Source organism: Dendrobates tinctorius, unplaced genomic scaffold, assembly GCF_039654945.1.
Source record: "Dendrobates tinctorius isolate UK_male_01 unplaced genomic scaffold, ASM3965494v1 ptg000138l, whole genome shotgun sequence".
Classification (NCBI taxonomy): Eukaryota; Metazoa; Chordata; class Amphibia; order Anura; family Dendrobatidae; genus Dendrobates; species Dendrobates tinctorius.
Window position 1 is genome coordinate 4,163,289 of NW_027361806.1, and position 23,427 is coordinate 4,186,715.

At 46.3% G+C, this 23,427-nt stretch overlaps 2 protein-coding genes across 4 annotated transcripts; one reads left to right on the top strand and one right to left on the bottom strand.

The window, feature by feature from the left end:
• Positions 1–42: 42 nt before the first annotated feature.
• Positions 43–12,919, bottom strand: MMACHC (metabolism of cobalamin associated C). The gene is made up of 4 exons (XM_073544444.1): positions 12,705–12,919; positions 11,573–11,767; positions 1,842–1,994; positions 43–711 (listed from the first exon to the last, which is right to left on the bottom strand). Exons 1-4 carry the CDS (start codon positions 12,780–12,782, stop codon positions 400–402), a joined length of 738 nt encoding a protein of 245 aa, XP_073400545.1. The 5' UTR covers positions 12,783–12,919; the 3' UTR covers positions 43–399.
• Positions 12,898–23,235, top strand: CCDC159 (coiled-coil domain containing 159). 3 transcript variants are annotated; one of them, XM_073544440.1, is made up of 12 exons: positions 12,898–13,032; positions 13,313–13,418; positions 17,734–17,767; positions 18,195–18,358; positions 19,168–19,249; positions 19,497–19,692; positions 19,765–19,832; positions 19,919–19,995; positions 20,074–20,174; positions 20,766–20,842; positions 21,214–21,360; positions 21,830–23,235. In XM_073544440.1, exons 2-12 carry the CDS (start codon positions 13,353–13,355, stop codon positions 21,955–21,957), a joined length of 1,140 nt encoding a protein of 379 aa, XP_073400541.1. In that variant the 5' UTR covers positions 12,898–13,032; positions 13,313–13,352; the 3' UTR covers positions 21,958–23,235. The 3 variants fall into 3 exon arrangements, with proteins under 3 accessions (XP_073400541.1, XP_073400542.1, XP_073400543.1); XM_073544441.1 differs by having other exon boundaries at positions 12,918–13,057; XM_073544442.1 differs by lacking the exon at positions 12,898–13,032 and adding an exon at positions 13,098–13,141.
• Positions 23,236–23,427: the final 192 nt, after the last annotated feature.

Here is a 23,427-nt window from a genome sequence, read left to right on the forward strand (position 1 = left end):
CATTCCCTCGCATGAACTTGTGACAAACCTGCAGATAACATGTCCGGGTTTTTTTTTCTTTTTTTATTAGTCTCATTACAAAAATAAAACTTTCAATCATTAAATTAAGTTTTCCCCAAAGTTTAATAAATAATCAAAAAAGTTGTAAAATAAATAAAACAATTTGGAGTTTTAGGAATAAGAAATAAAGAAAATCCTCAAAACAACAATCCCGGCCCCCGCACCGTCTACAAGACCAATAAATACCTAGTACCATGTAGTGTTAGATCTTCCTGTAATTGCCCCGTACCGGCCCCCCGTAATCATGACCTGCCGGACTGCAGCCTGGGGCCACAGCACAGACTGAATATAGAGGAGGACTTGGTTGGAAGGGCCCGGGTGGTGAAGGAGTCGGCAGTCTCAGCAAGGAGAGATGGGGCGTATCTGACCCCAAAGTCGAAGTAGCTTCAGTCTCTCTGCAGGTGCAGTAGCAAAGTACAAAGTCTGCTCCGTCGAATACTTCTCCGCCGCCGGCAGGACATCCCGATACTTCCCATCTTTCCAGTTAAAGTTGAAGTGTTCTAGGAGACTTATCCTATCCTTCCTGCTGGGGACGCAATCGATAGGAAGAGTCTGCTCCAAGGCCGGAGCCTGGACATCGGTAAACACCAGCACAGCACGAATGGCGAACCAGCCCCCGAATCGCGGATGAATACAGACACCGTACATCTTCTGCGGAAGCAAAGAACTCAATGAACGTCTGTAGTAAATTAATAACACTTATGATATAAATTTCTGCAGATCTCAATTACTAATTACATCACCAGCCCTTGCTCATTTCTATTAGAAATATGTAGTTCCCCATTATGTCCACTAAGTGTCAGGATTGTAGTGGCTGTTATATACACATGTATGTGTTTAGTGACACCTAGTGGACATAGAGGAACTTAAAATTTTCTAATAAAAAGTGGAAGCGGTGTTTGCTTAATTAAGCCAAAAACTGAGATGGTTTCATCTGTAAGCACCAATAAGTAAGATCTGGCACTGCTTTCTAGAAGCAAATATAACCCCCAAGTATAAAATACAGAACTGATCCTAAACAAAGACAGGACAAATAAAGTGCAGAAATTCCAGAGACTCGAGAAAGTTTTCATTGGACTTCGCCCTGAGTCTCCACTAATCTTGGAGGAATGAGAAAAGCCGCTAAACCTATTTCCAGAGAACCAAGAGCGACGCCTCCGAGCGTGGACCCGCCACCCATCAATAACAGGTCTTTTCCATTATTATCTGTTATTGACATGCTCCCAATATACACCCCTGCTGCTGCAGAACCTCATCAGTGACAGCCGTAATCCCTGCAGAGTGTTATCAGGTGTTGCACCCCCCCCATAACCCATATTCTGGCCCGCGGAGCCTAGAGCTGTGAATCTCCGCTCTGACATTAATAGGCTCATAATCTGTGCAGCTTCTATGCGGTGTCATTCCTGACAGGTAATGATGAGGGACCCTCAGTCCCTCCTCCTGACAGGTAGTGGTCAGGGACCCTCAGTCCCTCCTGGCAGGTAATGGTCAGGGACCCTCAGTCCCTCCTACTAAAGCCCCACTGGGAAGGATCAGGGACCCTCAGTCCTTCCTCCAGGCAGATTCTGTAATGATCAGAGACCCCAAGTCCCTCCTCCTGGCAGTCCCACTGGCAATTATCAGGGACTCTTCTCCTTGAAGCCCCACTGGAAATGAGACCCTCAGTCCCTCCTCCTGACAGGTAATAATCAGGGATCCTCAGTGCCTCCTCCTGGCAGCCTCACTGACCTGACAGCTGTGTACAAGTGGCGATTATTACTGCCCCCTTTGCTGGCACTTACCCTCACCCCCCAGGGATCCTGCTCCACATCTTTCCTCTGGTAATAGTACGCTGCTCCGGACACGTGCGCTGCCGTCTGCATGAGAACCTTCGGACGCCGATTGGGGTGAAGTTCGTAGTCGTATACAACGTCAATATTGTGAGCGGAAAATCTCTGTGTGGAAAGAACTGAAGATTAATGAGTCACGTCGACATAATCCAATGTCATATTATGGCCCCGCCCATGCAGAGCAGTAATTATTCAGACCACACACCCGCTTAGTCGGCTTCTTTTAGACTCCGCCTACGTACAACTGTCTCCATCAAAACCCCCTGCTAATACATGTGGGGACAAATGACACCGCAAGAAGCGACCTGGAAACCATCTGCAGTGACTTTGAAAACTTAGGCAAGAAAGTGAAAGAACTGGGAGCGCAGGTGGTCTTCTCTTCCATCCTCCCAGTGGATGGCCATGGAACAAGGAGGTGGAATAAGATTCTGCAGGTGAACAACTGGCTACGACGACGGTGCAGTCAGCAACGATTTGGATTTCTGGATCACGGAGTGAACTACTTATACGATGGACTACTTGCTAGAGATGGGGTGCACCTTACGAAGACTGGAAAGCAGGTATTTGGAAGTCGCCTTGCTACACTTGTAAGGAGAGCTTTAAACTAGAACAACATGGGAAGGGAAGCAAAAGACCAGAAAAAGCCATACACCTGACAAATGCTATTGAGAACTCTGCTATTAGAAGTGGAAAGGAAGAACAAAGACAAAAGAATCTAATTAATAAAAATACTGGAGAAAGAGAAACCAATCACAAACTAAAATGTTTCTATACTAATGCACAAAGCATGGGCAACAAACAAGGAGAATTGGAACTACTAACACAGGAAAAGAAATATGATGTCATTGGAATCACTGAAACTTGGTGGGACAATACACATGATTGGAATACAAGACTAGAAGGATACAACTTATTTGCAAGAAACAGACTTGATAAACGAGGAGGGGGTGTTGCATTGTATGTTAGAAATGCGTATATCTGCACAGAGATTGAAGCTTCAGAGACTGGGAGTTCTGTGGAAACTGTTTGGGTAAGAATACAAGGACAGAACAATGGAAAGGACACCATTGTAGGCATTTACTACAGGCCGCCTGTGCAAGCTGAAGCTATGGATGAACTCTTTATGCATCAAATGGCCAAGTTCTCCAAAAAATATGACAGTTGTCATGGGAGATTTCAACTATCCAGACATTTGTTGGGAATCTCTCTCAGGCAAAACTAACAGGTCAAGGAAATTCTTATCCTCTCTTGCTGACAACTTTATCTTCCAAAAGGTAGGGGAGAAAACAAGGGGAACTGCTACCTTGGATCTAATCCTTATAAACAGGGAGGAAATGGTTGAGGAGGTAAAAGTGGTTGGGACCCTAGGAGGTAGCGACCATGCTATTTTAGAATTTTGGATAACTAGAGGAGGAAGACCTGTGAAGACTCAGACGTCAAGGTTAGATTTCAGAAAGGCAGATTTTAAGGGATTCAGAAAGAGAATTGGAGGGATCCAATGGCTGGATATCCTTAAAGACAAAAATGTCCAGGAAGGATGGGAAATCTTGAAAAATGAAATTCTCAAAGCACAGTTGTTAACAATTCCGAAAAGAGGGAAGAATAGGAAGCATTTAAGGAAACCAGGATGGATGAACACAGAACTTAAGCACATGCTAAAAAGGAAGAAAAAAATGTTTATAAAATGGAAAGAGGGAGGCATATCTAAAGAAGAATATAATGCTGTCTGCAGAACCTGCAGGGCACAAAGATTAGCTAAAGCTGAAAATGAATTGAGGCTTGCAAGAGATGTCAAAAGCAATAATAAAGGATTTTGGGGATATGTCAAAAGTAAAAGAAAAGTCAAAGATGCTATAGGATTTTTACAGGATGAAAATGATGAAATGGTAAGACAGGATGTTGAGAAGGCCGAACTTTTAAATTCCTATTTTGCATCTGTTTTCTCCCAGAAAGGAAATGTAACATCAACTGTTCTTCACTGTCCTATTAAGGGAATAGAAGAATACAGGATATCTATAATAGAAAGATAGTGAGGAAACACTTAGCTAACCTAAATGAATTCAAGTCTCCAGGTCCAGATGAATTACACCCCTGAGTACTGAAGGAGATAGCAGAAGAAATTTTTGAACCCCTCTCCATAATCTTTGAAAATTCTTGGAGAACAGGAGAAGTCCCAGAAGACTGGAGAAGAGCAAATGTTGTTCCTATCTTCAAAAAGGGGAAGAAGGTGGACCCAGGCAACTATAGGCCGGTGAGTCTGACTTCTATACCAGGAAATATCTTTGAACAAATTATTAAACAACACGTATGTAAGTACCTGGATAAGAATGAAGTGATTAACACCTTCCTGACATCAGACGTACTATCCCGTCCATGGGACCCTGGCCCCTATGCCCATGGACGGGATAGTACGTCTAGCGCGATCAGCGGCGCCCACGTGGTGAGCGCCGCTGATCGCGGCCGGGTGTCAGCTGATTATCACAGCTGACACCCGGCACTATGTGTCAGGGGCGGTCACGGACCGCCCCCGACACGTTAACCCCTTGCACACCGCGATCAAACATGATCGCGGTGTACCGGGAGTTAAAGGGAAGCATCGGCAGGGAGGGGGCTCCCTCCGTGCTTCCCTGAGCCCCCCACAGCAGCGCAATGTGCAGCGCTGCTGTGGGGGACTCCTTTCCTCCAGGCCCCCGGATCCAAGATGGCGACGGGGGCCTTCGGGGGCCTGGAGGAAGCTGGCTTCCTCAGTGCCTGCAAAGCGCAGGCATGAGGAAGCCTTCTGCACTGCCTGTGACAGATTGCTGATCTGTCACAGTGATCTGTGATGTGACAGATCAGCGATCTGTCACAGGACAGTGATGTCCCACCTGGGACTATGTAATAAAGTAAAAAAAAAAATAAAAAGTGTAAAAATAATTTAAAAAAATCGCCACATAAATTAGTAAAAAAAAAAAAAAATATTCCCCAATAAATTCATTTTTTGAAAATAAAAAAAAAACCAAAACAATAAAAGTACACATATTAGGTATCACCGCGTCCGTAACGACCCGCCCTATAAAACTGTCCCATTAGTTAACCCCTTTAGCGAACCCCTTAAATAAAAAACGAAGCAAAAAATGATTTATCATACCGCCAAACAAAAAGTGTAATAACGCGCGATCAAAAAGACGCATATAAATATCCATGGTACCGCTGAAAACGTCATCTTGTCCCGCAAAAAACGAGCCACCACACAGCATCATCAGCGAAAAAATAAAAAAGTTATAGCTCGCAGAATAAAGCGATGCAAAAATAATTATTTTTTATATAAAATTGTTTTTATTGCATAAAACCGACAAAACATAAAAAAACGACCTAAATGAGGTATCGCTGTAACCGTACCGACCCGAAGAATAAAACCGCTTTATCAATTTTACCGCACGCGGAACGGTGTAAACGCACCCCCCCAAAAGAAATTCATGAAACGCTGGTTTTTGTTCATTCTGCGTCCCAAAAATCGGAATAAAAAGCGATCAAAAAATGTCACGTGCCCGAAAATGGCACCAATAAAAACGTCAACTCGTCCCGCAAAAAATAAGACCTCACATGACTCGGTGGGTCAAAATTCGGAAAAATTATAGCTCTCAATATGTGGTGATGCAAAAACTATTTTTACAATAAAAAGCGTCTTTTAGCGTGCGACAGCCGCCAAAAATAAAAACCGCCATAAATAGTAAATCAAACCCCCCGTTATCACCCCCTTAGTTAGGGAAAAATAAAATTAAAAAAATGTATTTATTTCCATTTTTCCATTAGGGCTAGGGTTAGGGCTTGGGTTAGGGCTGAGATTAGGGTTAGGGGTGTGTTGGGGTTCGGGTTGGAGTTAGAATTGGGGGTTTCCACTGTTTGGGCACATCAGGGGCTCTCCAAATGCAACATTGCGTCTGATCTCAATTCTGAGTTGAAAAAGTCATATGGTGCTCCTTCCCTTCCAAGCTCTGCCATGCGCCCAAACAGTGTTTTACCCCCACATGTAGGGTATCAGCCTACTCAGGACAAATTGCAAAACAATTTTTGGGGTCCAATTTCTCCTGTTACCCTTAGAAAAATAAAAAATTGGGGGCAAAAATATCATTTTTGTGGAAAAAAATGATTTTTTTATTTTCACGTCCGAGCGTTATAAACTTCTGTGAAGCACTTGGGGGTTCAAAGTGCTCACCACACATCTAGATAAGTTCTGTGGGGGGGTCTAGTGTCCAAAATGGGGTCACTTGTTGGGAGTTTCAATAGTTTAGGTACATCAGGGGCTCTCCAAACGCACATGACACCCACAGACCATTCCATCAAAGTCTGCATTCCAAAATGGCACTGCTTCCCTTCCGAGCCCCGACGTGTGTCCATACAGTAGTTTTCTCCCACATATGGGGTGTCAGCGTACTCAGGACAAATTGGACAACAACTTTTGCGGTCCAATTTCTCCTGTTACCCTTGGGAAAATGAAAAAATTGGGGATTAATTGATCATGTTTGTGGAAAAAATAAGATTTTTTTATTTTCATGCCCGGGCATTATAAACTTCTGTGAAGCCCTTGGGGGTTCAAAGTGCTCACCACACATCTAGATAAGTTCCTTAGGGGTTCTCGTTTCCAAAATGGGGTCATTTGTTGGTGTTTCCACTGTTTAGGTACATTAGGGGCTCTCCAAAGGCAACATGACACCCGCAGACCATTCCATCAAAGTCTGCATTCCAAAACGTCACTACTTCCCTTCCGAGCCCTGACGTGTGTCCATACAGTAGTTTTCTCCCACATATGGGGTGTCAGCGTACTCAGGACAAATTGGACAACAACTTTTGGGGTTCAATTTCTCCTGTTACCCTTGGGAAAATAAAAAAAATTGGGGAATAATTGATCATGTTTGTGGGAAAAATACGATTTTTTTATTTTCATGCCCTGGCATTATAAACTTCTGTGAAGCCCTTGGGGGTTCAAAGTGCTCACCTCACATCTAGATAAGTTCCTTAGGGGGTCTAGGTTTCAAAATGGGGTCATTTGTGGGGGGTTTCCACTGTTTAGGTACATTAGGGGCTCTCCAAAGGCAACATGACACCCGCAGACCATTCCATCAATGTCTGCATTCCAAAACGTCACTACTTCCCTTCCGATCCCCGACGTGTTCCCATACAGTAGTTTTCTTCCACATATGGGGTATCAGCATACTCAGGATAAATTGGACAACAACTTTTGGGGTCCAATTTCTCCTGTTACCCTTGGGAAAATAAAAAAAATGGTGACTAAAAGATCATGTTTGTGGAAAAAATACGAATTTTTTATTTTCACGCCCGGGCGTTATAAACTTCTGTGAAGTACTGGGGGGGTCAAAGTGCTCACCACACATCTAGATAAGTTCCTTGGGGGGTCTAGTTTCCAAAATGGTGTCATTTGTGGGGGGTTTCCACTGTTTTGGTACATCAGGGGTTTTCCAATCGCGACATGGTGTCCGATCTCAATTCCAGCCAAAAACGTCAAATGGCGCTGCTTCCCTTCCGAGCTCTGCCATGCGCCCAAATAGTGGTTTACCCCCACATGTGGGGTATCAGCGTACTCAGGACAAATTGCACAATAACTTTAGGGTGCTGTTACCCTTGGAAAAATAAGAATTGAGGGTGAAAAGATCATTTTTGTGGAAAAAATATGATTTTTTAATTGTACGGCTTTATGTTATAAACTTCTGTGAAGCCCTTGGGGGTTCAAAGTTCTCACCACATATCTAGATAAGTTCCTTAGGGGGTCTAGTTTCCAAAATGGTGTCATTTGTGGGGGGTTTCCACTGTTTTGGTACATCAGGGGTTTTCCAATCGCGACATGATGTCCGATCTCAATTCCAGCCAAAAACGTCAAATGGCGCTGCTTCCTTTCCGAGCTCTGCCATGCGCCCAAATAGTGGTTTACCCCCACATGTGGGGTATCAGCATACTCAGGACAAATTGCACAATAACTTTTAGGGTCCTGTTACCCTTGGGAAAATAAAAATTGGGGTGAAAAGATCATTTTTGTGGAAAAAATATGATTTTTTAATTGTACCGCTGTACATTATAAACTTCTGTAAAGCCCTTGTGGGTTCAAAGTTCTCACCACATATCTAGATAAGTTCCTTGGGGGGTCTAGTTTCCAAAATGGGGTCACTTGTAGGGGGTTTCCACTATTTAGGTACATCAGGGACTCTCCAAACGTGACATGGCGTCCGATCTGAATTCCAGACAATTTTGCATTGAAAAAGTCAAACGGCGCTCCTTCCATTCTGAGCTCTGCCATGCGCCGAAACAGTCGTTCCCCCCCACAAATCAGGTATCAGCGTACTCAGGACAAATTGCACAATAACTTTTGCAGTCCAATTTTTCCTGTTACCCTTGGCAAAATAAAAAAAATTGAACCTGAAGTATTTTTTTTGTGAAAAAAAGTTAGATGTTAATTTTTTTTTTAAATATTCAAAAAAATTCCTGTGACGCACCTAAAGGGTTAATAAACTTCTTGAATGTGGTTTTGAGCACCTTAAGGGGTGCAGTTTTTATAATGGTGTCACTTTTGGGTATTTTCTATCATATAGACCCCTCAAAGTGGCTTCAAATGTGATGTGGTCCTAAAAATAAAATGGTGTTGTAAAAATGAGAAATCGCTGGTCAACTTTTAACCCTTATAACTTCCTAACAAAAAAAAATTTTGGTTCCAAAATTGTGCTGATGTAAAGTAAACATGTGGGAAATGTTAGTTATCAAGTTTTTTGTGTGCCGTATCTCTGTGATTTAAGGGCATAAAAATTCAAAGTTGGAAAATTGCAAAATTTTCAAAATTTTTGCCAAATTTCTGTTTTTTTCACAAATAAACGCAAGTTATTTGAATGAAATTTTACCACTAACATGAAGTACAATATGTCACGAGAAAACAATGTCAGAATCACCGGGATCCATAGAAGCGTTCCAGAGTTATGACCTCATAAAGGTACAGTGGTCAGAATTGTAAAAATTGGCCCGTCATGAACGTGCAAACCACCCTTGGGGGTGAAGGGGTTAAAGGGGTTGTCCGAGCTTTTCACATAATCTCAGTACATATCTGGGCTGCAGAATTATGACAATAAGTAATTTACTTTCTGTCACTAGTTTGCACGGGTTTCTAGATATTCTGAACAGAACGTCCAAGGGGGGGGTGTGTTATGGCATTGAAATGAGAACTAGTCATAACCTCTTACTCTACTCCAAACATGCCCTCTATAGCAACAACCCCACCCTCCATAGCTACAGGCCCTCCCCGTCCACATGAAGAAGCCGTCATCACACAGTAACGAATTCTTCCCCTCCAGCAGCCTCACAGCAGAGAGCTGCTCCTCCCCCAGACACACGCTGAACAGTTATCTATGGAAAGTGAAACTAGTGAGGAGGAGGGAAAATCGTCCTGTATTCTGGGCCACTCCATGATTACAATACATAACTCATTATCAGTAATTCCTTCCCTCACTGTCCCAGGCTGCTGGCAGCAGTGAGAACAGACTGTGTGATGGCCAGTGATGGGGATGGCAGTCACTGATGTAATCTGTTGTGTGACAAAGCCTCTGCTGTGTGAATGAGACAGCTCTGTGTCACTGATGTCTTCACACAGCAGCAGATTTGGTGCAGTGTATGTGTGAGCACTGTGTCTCTAATGACACAAATACAGGAGCAGCCTGTCCAATCAGCAGCTGTAACAGTGTGAAGTGTTGGGGGGTGTATGTATGTATTGTGCTGCTTTCACAAATACAGGATCACTGCTGTGGTCTTTCCAATGCTGGAATAATGATAAAGATGAGCGCTGGTGCAGTTTACTGCCAGCCAATGAGTGGGTGGTGCTGGTCACTGGAGCTTGCTGGGAGTTTGGTGGAGCTTCGCACATACACTGCACCAAATCTGCTGCTGTGTGAAGACATCAGTGACACAGAGCTGTCTCATTCACACAGCAGAGTTATGTATTGTAATCATGGAGTGGCCCAGAATACAGGACGATTTTCCCTCCTCACTGGTTTCACTTTTCATAGATAACTGTGTGTGTCTGGGGGAGGAGCAGCTCTCTGCACTGAGGCTGCTGGAGGGGAAGAATTCCTTACTGTGTGATGACGGCTGCTTCATGTGGACGGGGAGGGCCTGTACCTATGGAGGGTGGGGTTGTTGCTATAGAGGGCATGTTTGGAGTAGAGTAGGAGGTTACGACTAGTTCTCATTTTAATGCCATAACACCCTTGGACGTTCTGTTCAGAATATCTAGAAACCCTGCAAACTAGTGACAGAAAGTAAATTACTTATTGTCATAATTCTGCAGCCCAGATATGTACTGAGATTGTGAAAAGCACGGACAACCCCTTTAAACAGAGTCAGCATGGGTTTGTAACTAATAAGTCATGTCAGACTAACTTAATTTCCTTCTATGACGGAATCACTGACTGGATGGATCAGGGAAATGCTGTAGATATAGTATATCTTGACTTCAGCAAAGCATTTGACAAAGTCTCTCATACAATGCTTATTGAAAAAATGACTAAGTATGGAATGGACAAGGCAACTGTTAGGTGGATTCATAACTGGCTTAGTGATCGGACCCAAAGAGTGGTCGTAAATGGCTGCACATCCAGTTGGAAGAATGTCTCAAGTGGGGTACCACAGGGCTCTGTCCTGGGCCCTGTATTGTTCAACATCTTTATCAACGATTTAGATGAAGGAATTGAGGGTAAACTGATTAAATTTGCTGATGACACAAAGCTAGGAGGGATAGCTAATACTAGAGAAGAGAGAGAGAGGATTCAAAAAGATATAAATAAACTGGAGAAGTGGGCAGCAACTAACAGGATGGTTTTTAACAGGGAAAAATGCAAAGTACTACATCTGGGCAATAAAAATGAAAAAAGCATATATAGAATGGGAGGAATAGGGCTAAGCAACAGCACATGTGACAAAGACTTGGGTATACTAATAGATCACAGACTGAATATGAGTCAACAGTGTGATGCAGCAGCAAAAAAGGCAAATGCAATTCTAGGATGTATTAACAGAAGCATACAGTCTAGATCACGTGAAGTCATTATTTCCCTCTACTCCTCTTTGGTCAGACCTCATCTGGAATATTGTGTCCAGTTTTGGGCGCCACATTTTAAAAAAGACATCAACAAACTGGAGCAAGTTCAGAAAAGAGCGACCAGAATGGTAACCGTTCTGCAAACCCTGTCTTATGAGGAAAGGTTGCAGGATTTGGGAATGTTTAGATGGCAGAAGAGAAGACTGAGAGGAGACTTAATAGCTGTCTACAAATATCTAAAGGGCTGTCACATTGTAGAAGGATCAACTTTATTCTCATTTGCACAAGGAAAGACTAGAAGCAATCGGATGAAACTGAATGGGAGGAGACAGATTAGACATTAGAAAAAACTTGACAGAGTGATCAATGAGTGGAACAGGCTGCCACGAGAAGTGGTGAGTTCTCCTTCAATGGAAGTTTTCAAACAGAGGCTGGACAGACATCAGTATGGGATGATTTAGCGAATCCTGCTTTGAGCAGGTGGTTGGACCAGATGGCCCAGGAGGTCCCTTCCAACTCTATGATTCTATGAAAACCCCAACCTAGTCCACACCCACCTCTACCCCCCCCCCCCCCCCCCAATCATATCTGGCGGGGCCTCTGCACCCACCTCCTTCACCAGCGCCATGTGGTAGGACACGCACTGGTCAATCGGGTCCCGGAGACTCTGCAGCTCCTGCTGAGCAAGGAAAGGCTTAAACGACTTCTCAAACATGGAGGGCACACTCAGCACGACGAATGCCAACGTGTCCAGAGGGTAGGAGAGGTGGAAGACGGGATCCAGGAGGCCATTGTACCAACCGATCTGCATGGAAAATACGAGGGGAAAAGCATCTGGAAGATTACATTACAGGACACAATGAAGCCTCTTACCCACTGAGCCACATCGTCTGTATTTAATGTCCAGTCCTCCTGTGCATCCACCTACTGAGCCTCCAATTATGAGTTTGCTGTAGTATTTTATTAACTGAACCTTCTCGCCCCATCTCTCACCATTGTCCCTAGTCCCATAGACAGAGACTATCTCTGGTCTTCCTCACTGACCCACCAAGTTATACATACTTTTTCATTCTTTGACCCATTGATCCTCCACCTCATACTCCTAATTTCTTACCCACTGATCCCCCTCCTAAGACACATACCTCCAGTCTCTTACCCACTGACCCTTCTCCTAAGGCACTCACCTCCTCCAGTCCCTTATCTACTGATCCTTCTCAGACTTACACCTCCTCCTGTTTCTTATCCACGGACCCTTTATTTCAGGAATACACCTTCTACAGTCTCTATCCCACTGATCCTCGCCTCAGACAAAAACCTCTTCCAGTTCTTTATCCACTGACCCGCCTCTTCAGACACACCTCCACATTCAGTTTTATCCACTGACTCCCTCCTCAGACATGCACCTAACTCAGCAGCTTACCCACTGACCCTCCCCTCTGACACACACTTCAAGTCTCTAACCCACTGACCCTCCCCTATTAGTGTTGGATCCTTGCACCCTAGACTCTTATTCACTGCACCACCATCTTCATGGCATCACAGCTGATACATATGTACCAGGGGCTCTTACTCATCTTCAGGCTCTTACACACTGAGCCTCCTCAGTTATAACCGATGGCAGCAGTACACGTGTCTGTGGTCTGATGAGTGAGGCAGGAGTTATTGTGCCTTCTCCCCCTGTCTCTTACTCACTGATCCGCCTCCTCTGACATTCAGAAGCATATTTCGGGATCCCCGGTTACCTGGAATGGATGCACCTCGAACCCCTGCGACTGCAGCGCCCCCTGCAGCTTCTCCAGGATCTCCACGTGTGCGCCCATGTTACCCCCAGTCACCTCCAGCCGCGGCGCCTCATGGGACTTGTAGTGTGGGGGCGGAGCTGAGGTTACGTACACAATAACACTGCGTGGAGACTCTTGGGACTTGTAGTTTCATTTCTCGCCCAATCACAGTACAACGGCTGCCAAAGAGAACTACACATCCCGGCGTCCACCGCGGCAGCCGCCGTTATCGAAAGCAGGACGCTGCTGGTGCCCGGGAGACTGTTTGAATGGTCGGATGAGAACGGAGGTGAGAGGTCGTGAGACCCCACTAGGTGTGTGACGCCCCTCACAGGGCCTGTCTGATAGCAAACACCATCATGAGGTACCGCAGCATTGTGCTGCCTGCACAGCTGAGGGTGCGTTACAGTGAGTGTGGAGCGGTCCTCATGTCAGCAGCACAGGCCTGTCTCCTGCTGATGGGCTGTCACAATGTGTCAGGCTGCTTATAATTACATGATACATTGTAACGGACCCTCCGCTGCGATCTTTGTTGTCTGGGACATTTATAACGATTTGTTTTCTCACAGGATTCCCATCGTTTCCTAGTGAGAACCGTCCGCTGCCGCCATGAGCTGGGATTCTAAGCTGGACGCCGTCCTCACGGCCGCAGACGACAGCGTGGAGAAGATCAAGGTGAGACGCCGCGGTGCCGCAGGTCTGTCCCCTGCCGCAGCCCGTCTCCGCCGGAGGTCTCTGTCCCCCGCCGCAGCCCGTCTCCGCCGGAGGTCTCTGTCCCCCGCCGCAGCCCGTCTCCACCGCAGGTCTGTCCCCCGCCGCAGCCCGTCTCCGCCGGAGGTCTCTGTCCCCCGCCGCAGCCCGTCTCCGCCGGAGGTCTCTGTCCCCCGCCGCAGCCCGTCTCCGCCGGAGGTCTCTGTCCCCCGCCGCAGCCCGTCTCCGCCGGAGGTCTCTGTCCCCCGCCGCAGCCCGTCTCCACCGCAGGTCTGTCCCCTGCCGCAGCCCGTCTCCGCCGGAGGTCTCTGTCCCCCGCCGCAGCCCGTCTCCACCGCAGGTCTGTCCCCCGCCGCAGCCCGTCTCCACCGCAGGTCTGTCCCCCGCCGCAGCCCGTCTCCGCCGGAGGTCTCTGTCCCCCGCCGCAGCCCGTCTCCACCGCAGGTCTGTCCCCCGCCGCAGCCCGTCTCCGCCGGAGGTCTCTGTCCCCCGCCGCAGCCCGTCTCCGCCGCAGGTCTATCCCCCGCCGCAGCCCGTCTCCGCCGGAGGTCTCTGTCCCCCGCCGCAGCCCGTCTCCGCCGCAGGTCTGTCCCCCGGCGCAGCCCGTCTCCGCCGCAGGTCTGTCCGCCGCCGCAGGTCCGTCTCCGCCGCAGGTCTGTCCGCCGCCGCAGGTCCGTCTCCGCCGCAGGTCTCTGTCCCCCGCCGCAGCCCGTCTCCGCCGCAGGTCTCTGTCCCCCGCCGCAGCCCGTCTCCGCCGCAGGTCTCTGTCCCCCGCCGCAGCCCGTCTCCGCCGCAGGTCTCTGTCCCCCGCCGCAGCCCGTCTCCGCCGCAGGTCTCTGTCCCCCGCCGCAGCCCGTCTCCGCCGCAGGTCTCTGTCCCCCGCCGCAGCCGCAGGTCTCTGTCCCCCGCCGCAGCCCGTCTCCGCCGCAGGTCTCTGTCCCCCGCCGCAGCCCGTCTCCCAGGGCTGTGGAGTCAGTAAGCCAATCCTGCGACTCCGACTCCTCAATTTCCCTTACTCCGACATATATTGCTTATAATTTAAGTGAAAAATTTATTGTAGTACAATGTGAACATCAGACATTAAATCATTTCTATGATCCAATAATCAAGATATTTAGGTAGAACATAATATCTATTTATTGGAATACAACTTTAGAACTCAAAAAACTGTAATAAATTGTAAATATGTAATACACTGTATAATATCGATTACATATATACAGTACAGACCAAAAGTTTGGACACACCTTCTCATTCAAAAAGTTTTCTTTATTTTCATGACTATGAAAAATTGTAGATTCACTCTGAAGGCATCAAAACTATGAATTAACACATGTGGAATTATATAATTAACAAAAAAGTGAAGAACCTAGAATATAAGACATATTTTCAGTTGTTTCACAAAGTAGCCACCTTTTGCTTTGATTACTGCTTTGCACACTCTTGGCATTCTCTTGATGAGCTTCAAGAGGTAGTCACCGGAAATGGTCTTCCAACAGTCTTGAAGGAGTTCCCAGAGATGCTTAGCACTTGTTGGCCCTTTTGCCTTCACTCTGCAGTCCAGCTCACCCCAAACCATCTCGATTGGGTTCAGGTCTGGTGACTGTGGAGGCCAGGTCATCTGGCGTAGCACCCCCATCACTCTCCTTCTTGGTCAGATAGCCCTTACACAGCCTGGAGGTGTGTTGTTTGGGGTCATTGTCCTGTTGAAAAATAAATGATGGTCCAACTAAACACAAACCGGATGGAATAGCATGCCGCTGCAAGATGCTGTGGTAGCCATGCTGGTTCAGTGCCTTCAATTTTGAATAAATCCCCAACAGTGTCACAGCAAAGCACCCCCACACCATCACACCTCCTCCTCCATGCTTCACGGTGGGAACCAGGCATGTGGAGTCCATCCATTCACCATTTCTGCGTCTCACAAAGACATGGTGGTTGGAACCAAAGATCTCAAATTTGGATTCATCAGACCAAAGCACAGATTTCCACTGGTCTAATGTCCATTCCTTGTGTTCTTTAGCCCAAACAAGTCTCTTCTGCTTGTTGCCTGTCCTTAGCAGTGGTTTCCTAGCAGCTATTTTACCATGAAGGCCTGCTGCACAAAGTCTCCTCTTAACAGTTGTTGTAGAGATGTGTCTGCTGCTAGAACTCTGTGTGGCATTGACCTGGTCTTTAATCTGAGCTGCTGTTAACCTGCGATTTCTGAGGCTGGTGACTCGGATGAACTTATCCTCCGCAGCAGAGCTGTCTCTTGGTCTTCCTTTCCTGGGGTGGTCCTCATGTGAGCCAGTTTCTTTGTAGCGCTTGATGGTTTTTGCCACTGCACTTGGGGACACTTTCAAAGTTTTCCCAATTTTTCGGACTGACAGACCTTCATTTCTTAAAGTAATGGTGGCCACTCGTTTTTCTTTACTTAGGGCTTTTTTCTTGCCATAATACAAATTCTAACAGTCTATTCAGTAGGACTATCACCTGGGTATCCACCAGACTTCTGCACAACACAACTGATGGTCCCAACCCCATTTATAAGGCATAGAATCCCACTTATTAAACCTGACAGGGCACACCTGTGAAGTGAAAACCATTTCCGGTGACTACCTCTTGAAGCTCATCAAGAGAATGCCAAGAGTGTGCAAAGCAGTAATCAAAGCAAAAGGTGGCTACTTTGAAGAACCTAGAATATAAGACATATTTTCAATTGTTTCACACTTTTTTGCTAATTATATAATTCCACATGTGTTAATTCAAAAGTTTTGATGCCTTCAGGGTGAATCTACAATTTTCATAGTCATGAAACTAAAGAAAACTCTTTGAATGAGAAGGTGTGTCCAAACTTTTGGTCTGTACTGTGTGTGTGTGTGTGTGTGTGTCTTTGTGTATATGTATATGTGTGTGTGTATGTGTATATATATATATATATATATATATATATATATATATATATATATATATATATTACACACACACTGACTTATCTCAGCTAAGACAAAGCCTAGATCCTCAGGCTACATTCACACTATGGGCGTAGCCAGGATCAAACCTAGGAGGGGAGCAGAACCTCATGCTGTTCCGCAGAATTTCATACTGCACACCTCAGCTGCTGCAGAACCTCATACTGCACACCCCTACACTTGAAAATAAAGCTTGCACCTTAAGAAGATGTGGTGATGAATGCAGTCTATTTATTCCAACTATCATTTGATGTTGATGTTACTGAAGACGAGCAATGCCTGTCCTGGGCGTCCTTTTCGGCAGCTATGAGGTGTACCTGACTGGTGCTAAAAAAAAAGGAGTGTTAGTCTGTGTGCTACCCGGTTTTCATTCTTTTTGGTACAGATATGATATGGATAGACAGATATGGATAAATGGATAGAGCAGATTTCTAATCTGCTTTTGCTATTGAAAACATTATCTATAAGCTCAAAAATTTCAGGTGATGCGGTTTTTTCAAAAGCTGATCTGGTTTTGCAACTGAAAAACGTATCCTCAAAAAACGCAGGAAAAACGCTGTGTGTGAATGTAGCCTTAGATCAGGAATAGAACAGTCATTTATAGGACATTTCATAACTTTCCAAAATTCCTATGAATAAATATTCAGCATATTCTGCATTGAACTACTGTACCCAATGTATTATATATTTTAGGAATCGGTCCATTTTATACCGACTCCACCAAAATGAGCTCCGACTCCACAGCCCTGCACGTCTCTGCCGCAGGTCTGTCCCCCGCCGCAGCCCGTCTCTGCTGCATCAATCCTCCCCCCTTTCTTACAAGAACCAGTCAGCATTTTAGGGTTGTGTGGGTTTTTTTTTAAAGAGTGCTTGAAGCAGAGATCATCTGATCGCTTCTTCTATACACTCCAGTATTGCAGTACATGGTAAGCTCAGTATATGAAGCCCAGCTTGTGGCGACCATGGCAGGCTATTGGCACAGCAGTGCGGTCACATCATGGGGGAGGGGGTCGGCGAAAGGTACCGCACTGAATGTGCCTATGATCGACATCTTGCTCAGATCGCTGCTGTTGGAGGCAGGTGCTGACTGTATAACACAGCCGACACCTTCCCTGTGCGGCGAACGAAACATCTGTGTCAGATATTCTAAATGTCGTGTACATACAGTAAACTCTGGGGTCTGAGTCTGGGGGTTTCTGGACTCTTCCCGTATGTGTTGCGGAAGTTCCCACGTCCTATAAGAAACCAAGGGGTTAGTAATGGCGGCTGCTCCTGTGCGTCTGTGACATTACCTGGCACTTCTGACACTCACTCTTTCATTGCAGGAGAGGCTGTACACCCGGGGCGACACCAGCAGAGGTAAAACAAACTCAAAGGATTCAGATTGCGCCAAGTATCGAGCGTACGAGCCCTGCGGCAGTTTTCCCACACGTTCTGTCCTCGGGCTGCACAGCGGCGATGGTCGTTTCGGTTACATTGTAGACTGTTTTCAAGACCTCTGCTTGCTGTCACTAAACTGGAGCTCATTTATTTTTTACATCCAGAAACTGACAACCTGCCCTGCTCTAGTCCAGCTGAGGGTTTGTTACAATGTACCAGTGTAGACAGTAGCACGTCGGCAGCACAACTATAACCTATTTATAAGAGGGAGACAGGATTTCAACTTTGGGGGGTGTAAATATATTTCTATTCCCTGACGGCAAGCGGAGAACTTGGAGATGCAGCACTGAGTCCTTAAAGCTTTATGACGATACCGGACTGGCTCAGAATTTCTTATTTTTTGCAGATTTTTGCTATGATTCAACTCCTGTTAGAAGATCAGTCCAGTATGATTACAGGTCAGAAACGAAACCTGCCTCACCATGCGCCCCTTCTGCCTACACCCACCCCGCACCGGTGTCCTCCGAAGACATGGTCAGTCTGAGCAGTCAGCTGCTGTCACAGGCCAAGGTATGATGTCCCCCCCCCCCCCCATTCTAGTTGTCCTCTTCACACAAGCGGGAACTCTGAGGATTTGGTTTTGAAAATGTCTAATATGTAAAAGTCACCACTGCCCCTTAATTGCATCCCAGTGGTCCGACCCCCCCCACAGATCAAACATGGGAGGCTGACAGCAGATTCCTGGTGCCTGAACTAAGGCGGCAAAAACCACAGTCCGGCTCCATCATTTCCATCGTTTCAGGAAAAAAACATAAGTTTAAGAGCCAGTCAGGGACTAGACACCTGAACCACGTGGTTCCTGCACGGCTCTTTGAATGTATGTTGTTTTTTTTTGTGTTTTTTCCTGTATCGTTGCAGAGTGAAACGCGTCTGGCTGCAATGACGGAGCCGGACTGTGATTCTTGATGCCTGAATCTGCTGTCAGTTTCCCTTTTAGCGTTTATTGAGTCTCCTGTATTCATGGCCTATGCTTCAGATCAGTTTTTCAATATCAGATTGGTGGGGCTCTGACTCCCTGGGACCCCAGTTGATCCGCAGACTAAAGGGTCCACAGATGCTCAACAGGACAGAGCTGCTCTGAGATGTAACATCGGGCACAGCAGCTGCCAAATGTACGTGGTAAAGCGGATACTTTGATGGCGCACGACAGCCCTGTCTGTCAACACTCGATCCCCTCACTAATCTGATAGAATTTGCTTTTCCTAAGGATTGGACACCAATACTGTAGTACTAGGTGTTTAGCGGTGGATATGACCTCCGAGGGGCGCTCTGCCTGCACGTACAGCCGTTGATCATGTGTTTTGTCTCCTTCCCGTCAGATGATCACTTCCTTGCATCAAGCCATTGGCCGTTTGGAGCGAGACCACGACCTTCATATCCATCGGATACAGAGCCTGGAAGGTAGGAGCCAAGGATCACCGCATGAGCACATAATGACAGATAACGGTCCAATACGATCATCATTGTTACTTTCTGCTAAGTCTCGGATTGCTGGATCTCGCTGTACTATTAGGTTGGTTGCCCCTTCTTTTGCAGTGGATGAAATGCCCAGGAGGAGGGTGCACCGCTGGCGATGAATGTGGACTGTCACGTACATTGCTACCCTCAGTGTGAGTGACAGTAATGTTCCCCTCTCCCCATTGTACAGATGAGGTGCAACGGCTCGCAGCCGCACGGGGACTGGATGTGTCCGAGTCTGTGCTGGAGAGGAAGATGGACGGCTTGCGGCAGGAACTGTCCAGCGAACTGCGCCGCCTGGAGACCAGAGTGAGAGATTCCACCACCTGCGGGTCGAGCTCCTCGCTGCGCTCAGCCACTAGCATATCGCAGGAGATGAGCGAAACGTAAGTAAAGCCACCGTCCCCTCTCCGCCATCAGTGTGCACTTCATGTCAATTCTTCTTCTGTCACTTGCAGCAAGAGGCTAATTTGTGAGGAGTTCGAAAGTCTCCGGCGAGACACCGACCACATGCGCCAAAGATTACGTGAGTGACTTCTGCAGGGCGAGGGGGTCCGAGGTTTATCACAATACTCTGGTAACTTTCCACCACTTGCTACTTCTCTGTAAAAGGCCGACAAGAGGACGACTTACGGCAACACATCACAGGTGGGCAGGAGCTGCTGCGGACGCAAGAGAAACACGGCGCGGTAGGTGGCAGAGCAGGTTACAATGGCTGCGGCCGCTTATCACTGCCGGGCATATGTAAAGTCTGTAATCTTCCCCAGGTGCTGGAGAGAATACAGAGCAGCCATCAAGTGCAGACCCAGGAGCTGGAGCGGGCACGATCAGATACACAGAGAGTGCAACGAGAGATCATGCAGCTCAGGTACCGGCCGTATCCAAAATCCCACCACCATGGATCGTTACCATTATCTAAGACCCCTTCTACTCTTCCTGGCAAAATATTAATTAGCCAAGATAGCTGGTTCCAGGTTATTAGAAATTCTAAACTTGTGGAAATCTGAGACATTGTGATATTCACATCATCTCTAATAATGGCAGGGATGGTGGCACGGAGCAGGGATGGTGGCACGGAGCAGGGATGGTGGTTCAGAATAGGGATGGTGGCACGGAGCAGGGATGGAGGTTCAGAATAGGGATGGTGGCACGGAGCAGGGATGGTGGTTCAGAATAGGGATGGTGGCACGGAGCAGGGATGGTGGTTCAGAATAGGGATGGTGGCACGGAGCAGGGATGGTGGCACGGAGCAGGGATGATGGCACAGAATAGGGATGGTGGCACGGAGCAGGGATGGTGGCACAGAATAGGGATGGTGGCACAGAATAGGGATGGTGGCACGGAGCGGGGATGGTGGCACGGAGCGGGGTTGCACACAGCTGCCACCATCAGGCAATTTCCTACTACTGTTATTAAAATACTTAGGCTGATTTTTTTTGTGTGTGTTCATAATCTACAGCTTAACAATCGGCGACCTGCTGGATGATATGAGAACTCTAGAGAAGAAAGTTCACAGAGCAAGCAGTGCACAGCCTGGTCAGTACAACCCCTGCCACAGCAGGTTATAACAGCTAGTCGTATAATACGAAGTATATCTATGGAGTGCTGATGTCACCAGCGATGTATAATCTGACATTTATCTACAGGTGATGTCACTCCTGTATATTATCGCTTGTATCTAAAGAGTGGTGTATAATATTGCTAATTATAGATCTGTAAAGTGGTGATATTGCCCCATTGTATAATGCAACTTTATTCCTGGAGAGCTGTGATGTCACCTCCCGGATGTAATATGCAGGCGGTGACATCACTGCTCTCGAAATCTAAACTCTAACCTGTATGTGGAGCGCTGTGATGTCATCTGCTGATCAATTTAGACTTTTACCGCTCTACTCAATTCTCTACAGATCACAGACGCTGCAGGCAGAGACCGGCGCTCAGCAGGTCGGTGTCATCTTCTTCTGCGGATGATGACTACTCGCAGATCAGCCTGGCTGACATCAGCTCTGAGGACACGTCATCCAGCCTCGGAGCCGCTGCTACGTTTTCTAGAGGTAGTCGCCCCTTTCTCTTCATGTCCTGGATCTCACACAGTGGACATTTCCTTCTCTACAACCCCCAACACAGGTTACAGACAGCTACCCTAAGTCAATATCCACCTCTAGAATAAACTTGGGAGATAAAATCATCAGCAGGATGAGTTTTCTGTTCTATTTACTGATAGGAATAAGAGATCTTTAAAAATTATGAGAAATGGAAACCCCAGATTTCCAGAACTTTTCATTATGCATTGTTTATCAGTGTCCTGCCACAAGGGGGAGCTCTCCAATGATGGACTTACAGTAAATCGGAGCTGTGTGCAGTGAGCTCCCCCCTGGTGGCGACTGGTAATATTGCACATCTGGAAGCAACAAAGTCTATTGCTGAATCATATAACATCTGAGATGATCGAATTGACGTAATGATTTGCGTAGAACAGGAATCCCATCACATGCTCAGATTTTTATTGTTTGCCTCCTGCAGCGTCCAGAGAAAAATCCAGCACAAGCGGAGAAAGAAGGAGCCGGAGCAACCGCGACCATGACCTCAACGACCATGAGCTGGATGAACTTTCAGACAGCGCCCCTGAACTTAATTTCAGCGACCTCTGAAAGTTAGGAGGAACCAAAGGGACAATAATTTAGGCCCTCAAATAGTGAGATGATGGCTGTCAGCAAGCGGAGGGACAAATATATAACCAAGGTTTTCAGCCCTTTTTTTTTTTTTTTTTTGTACTGAAAATGCCCCCCTCAGCTTATACATGAGTAAATTATCCCAGTGGGCCGGCGGCTGTGGCTAAAGCCTGTGCTGCTGCTGTAATAGCGTACAGTACCAGATTCCAGCACGCATCCTACTTACCTACCTGCGCACCTTCGCTGGTATTGCATCTTGCATGGCCCTGCTCATTAAGGTAATGAATATGCAGGCCTCTCCACTCCCATAAGCGTGGAGTGAATATTCATTACCTTTAATGAGCAGGGCCAGGTGATCTCTCGGCCAGAAGAACTGATGGTGCAGGAAGGTGAGTAGGATATATATATATATATATATATATATATATATTTTTTTTTAATGGGAATCATGCATACAAGGATAGGGGATAAAGAGCCATGCATACCAGGATAGGGACGAGGGTGGACAATGCATACCCAGCTTATACTCGAGTCAATAAGATTGTCCAGTTTTTTGTGGCAAAACTAGGGCCTCGGATTATATTTGCGTATATACGATATATAAGAAGTGCTCGGGCGTGTTACAAGTGTCTGCGGCCCACCTGTTGTGCTTACAAACTTTATATACAATTCTCAGTACAGGATTGATCCTGCAAAATCCTCTGTGCTGCTCTGTAACTTTCTTCTAGACATGTTTTATATTCATTTTACTATATTTTTTATAATTTTTGGAAATTTTATAATGAAATGGAGAATAATCATCTCCATTTAATATAATAAAAGTTTCCAGTTTGTAGAATTTCAGTCTAAAGTATGAATGTTTTTATTCTGGGAACAGTAGAAGCAGCCAGTTCATACAGAGAGTGAGAAAAATCCATTTGCTGTGTTTTTGTTTTTTTTTTATTTTAAACTTCACATCAGAAATATGTCTGTAAGGGGAAAGTGGATTTATACAGTCAGGGTTTGGGTTGCAGTCATGTAAACCTCTGTTCTTTCCAGTACTGCAGGCTGCATTCAAACATGGTAAACTCGAGCCTTCACATTGTGCACAGGCTTCTTCCTGTAATGTGCGGCTGCGCTGGATGTAGATCAGGTGTTTCATACAATGATGGTTTTCTGTAACAGTCTGCACTGAGCAGAGCTGATACTGTGCAGACAGGGATATAATCTGTACAGAACAGCTGTGGGTGAAGTAATAAATCTCTTATAGAAAATGTTTTTGGGGCAGTTATTCAGTATATTATACTTCTAGTACTGGCCAAATGTCTTGACACCACTGTTCATGCAATGATGTTCCATGATCTTGTTGGAATGTGCACATTCTAGATTCAGACTGAAGGTGGCAAAACCACAAGTGGAGAAACAGGGAGTAGAGAAATGTGTGACACGAACCAGAATGGGTTGGGTTAT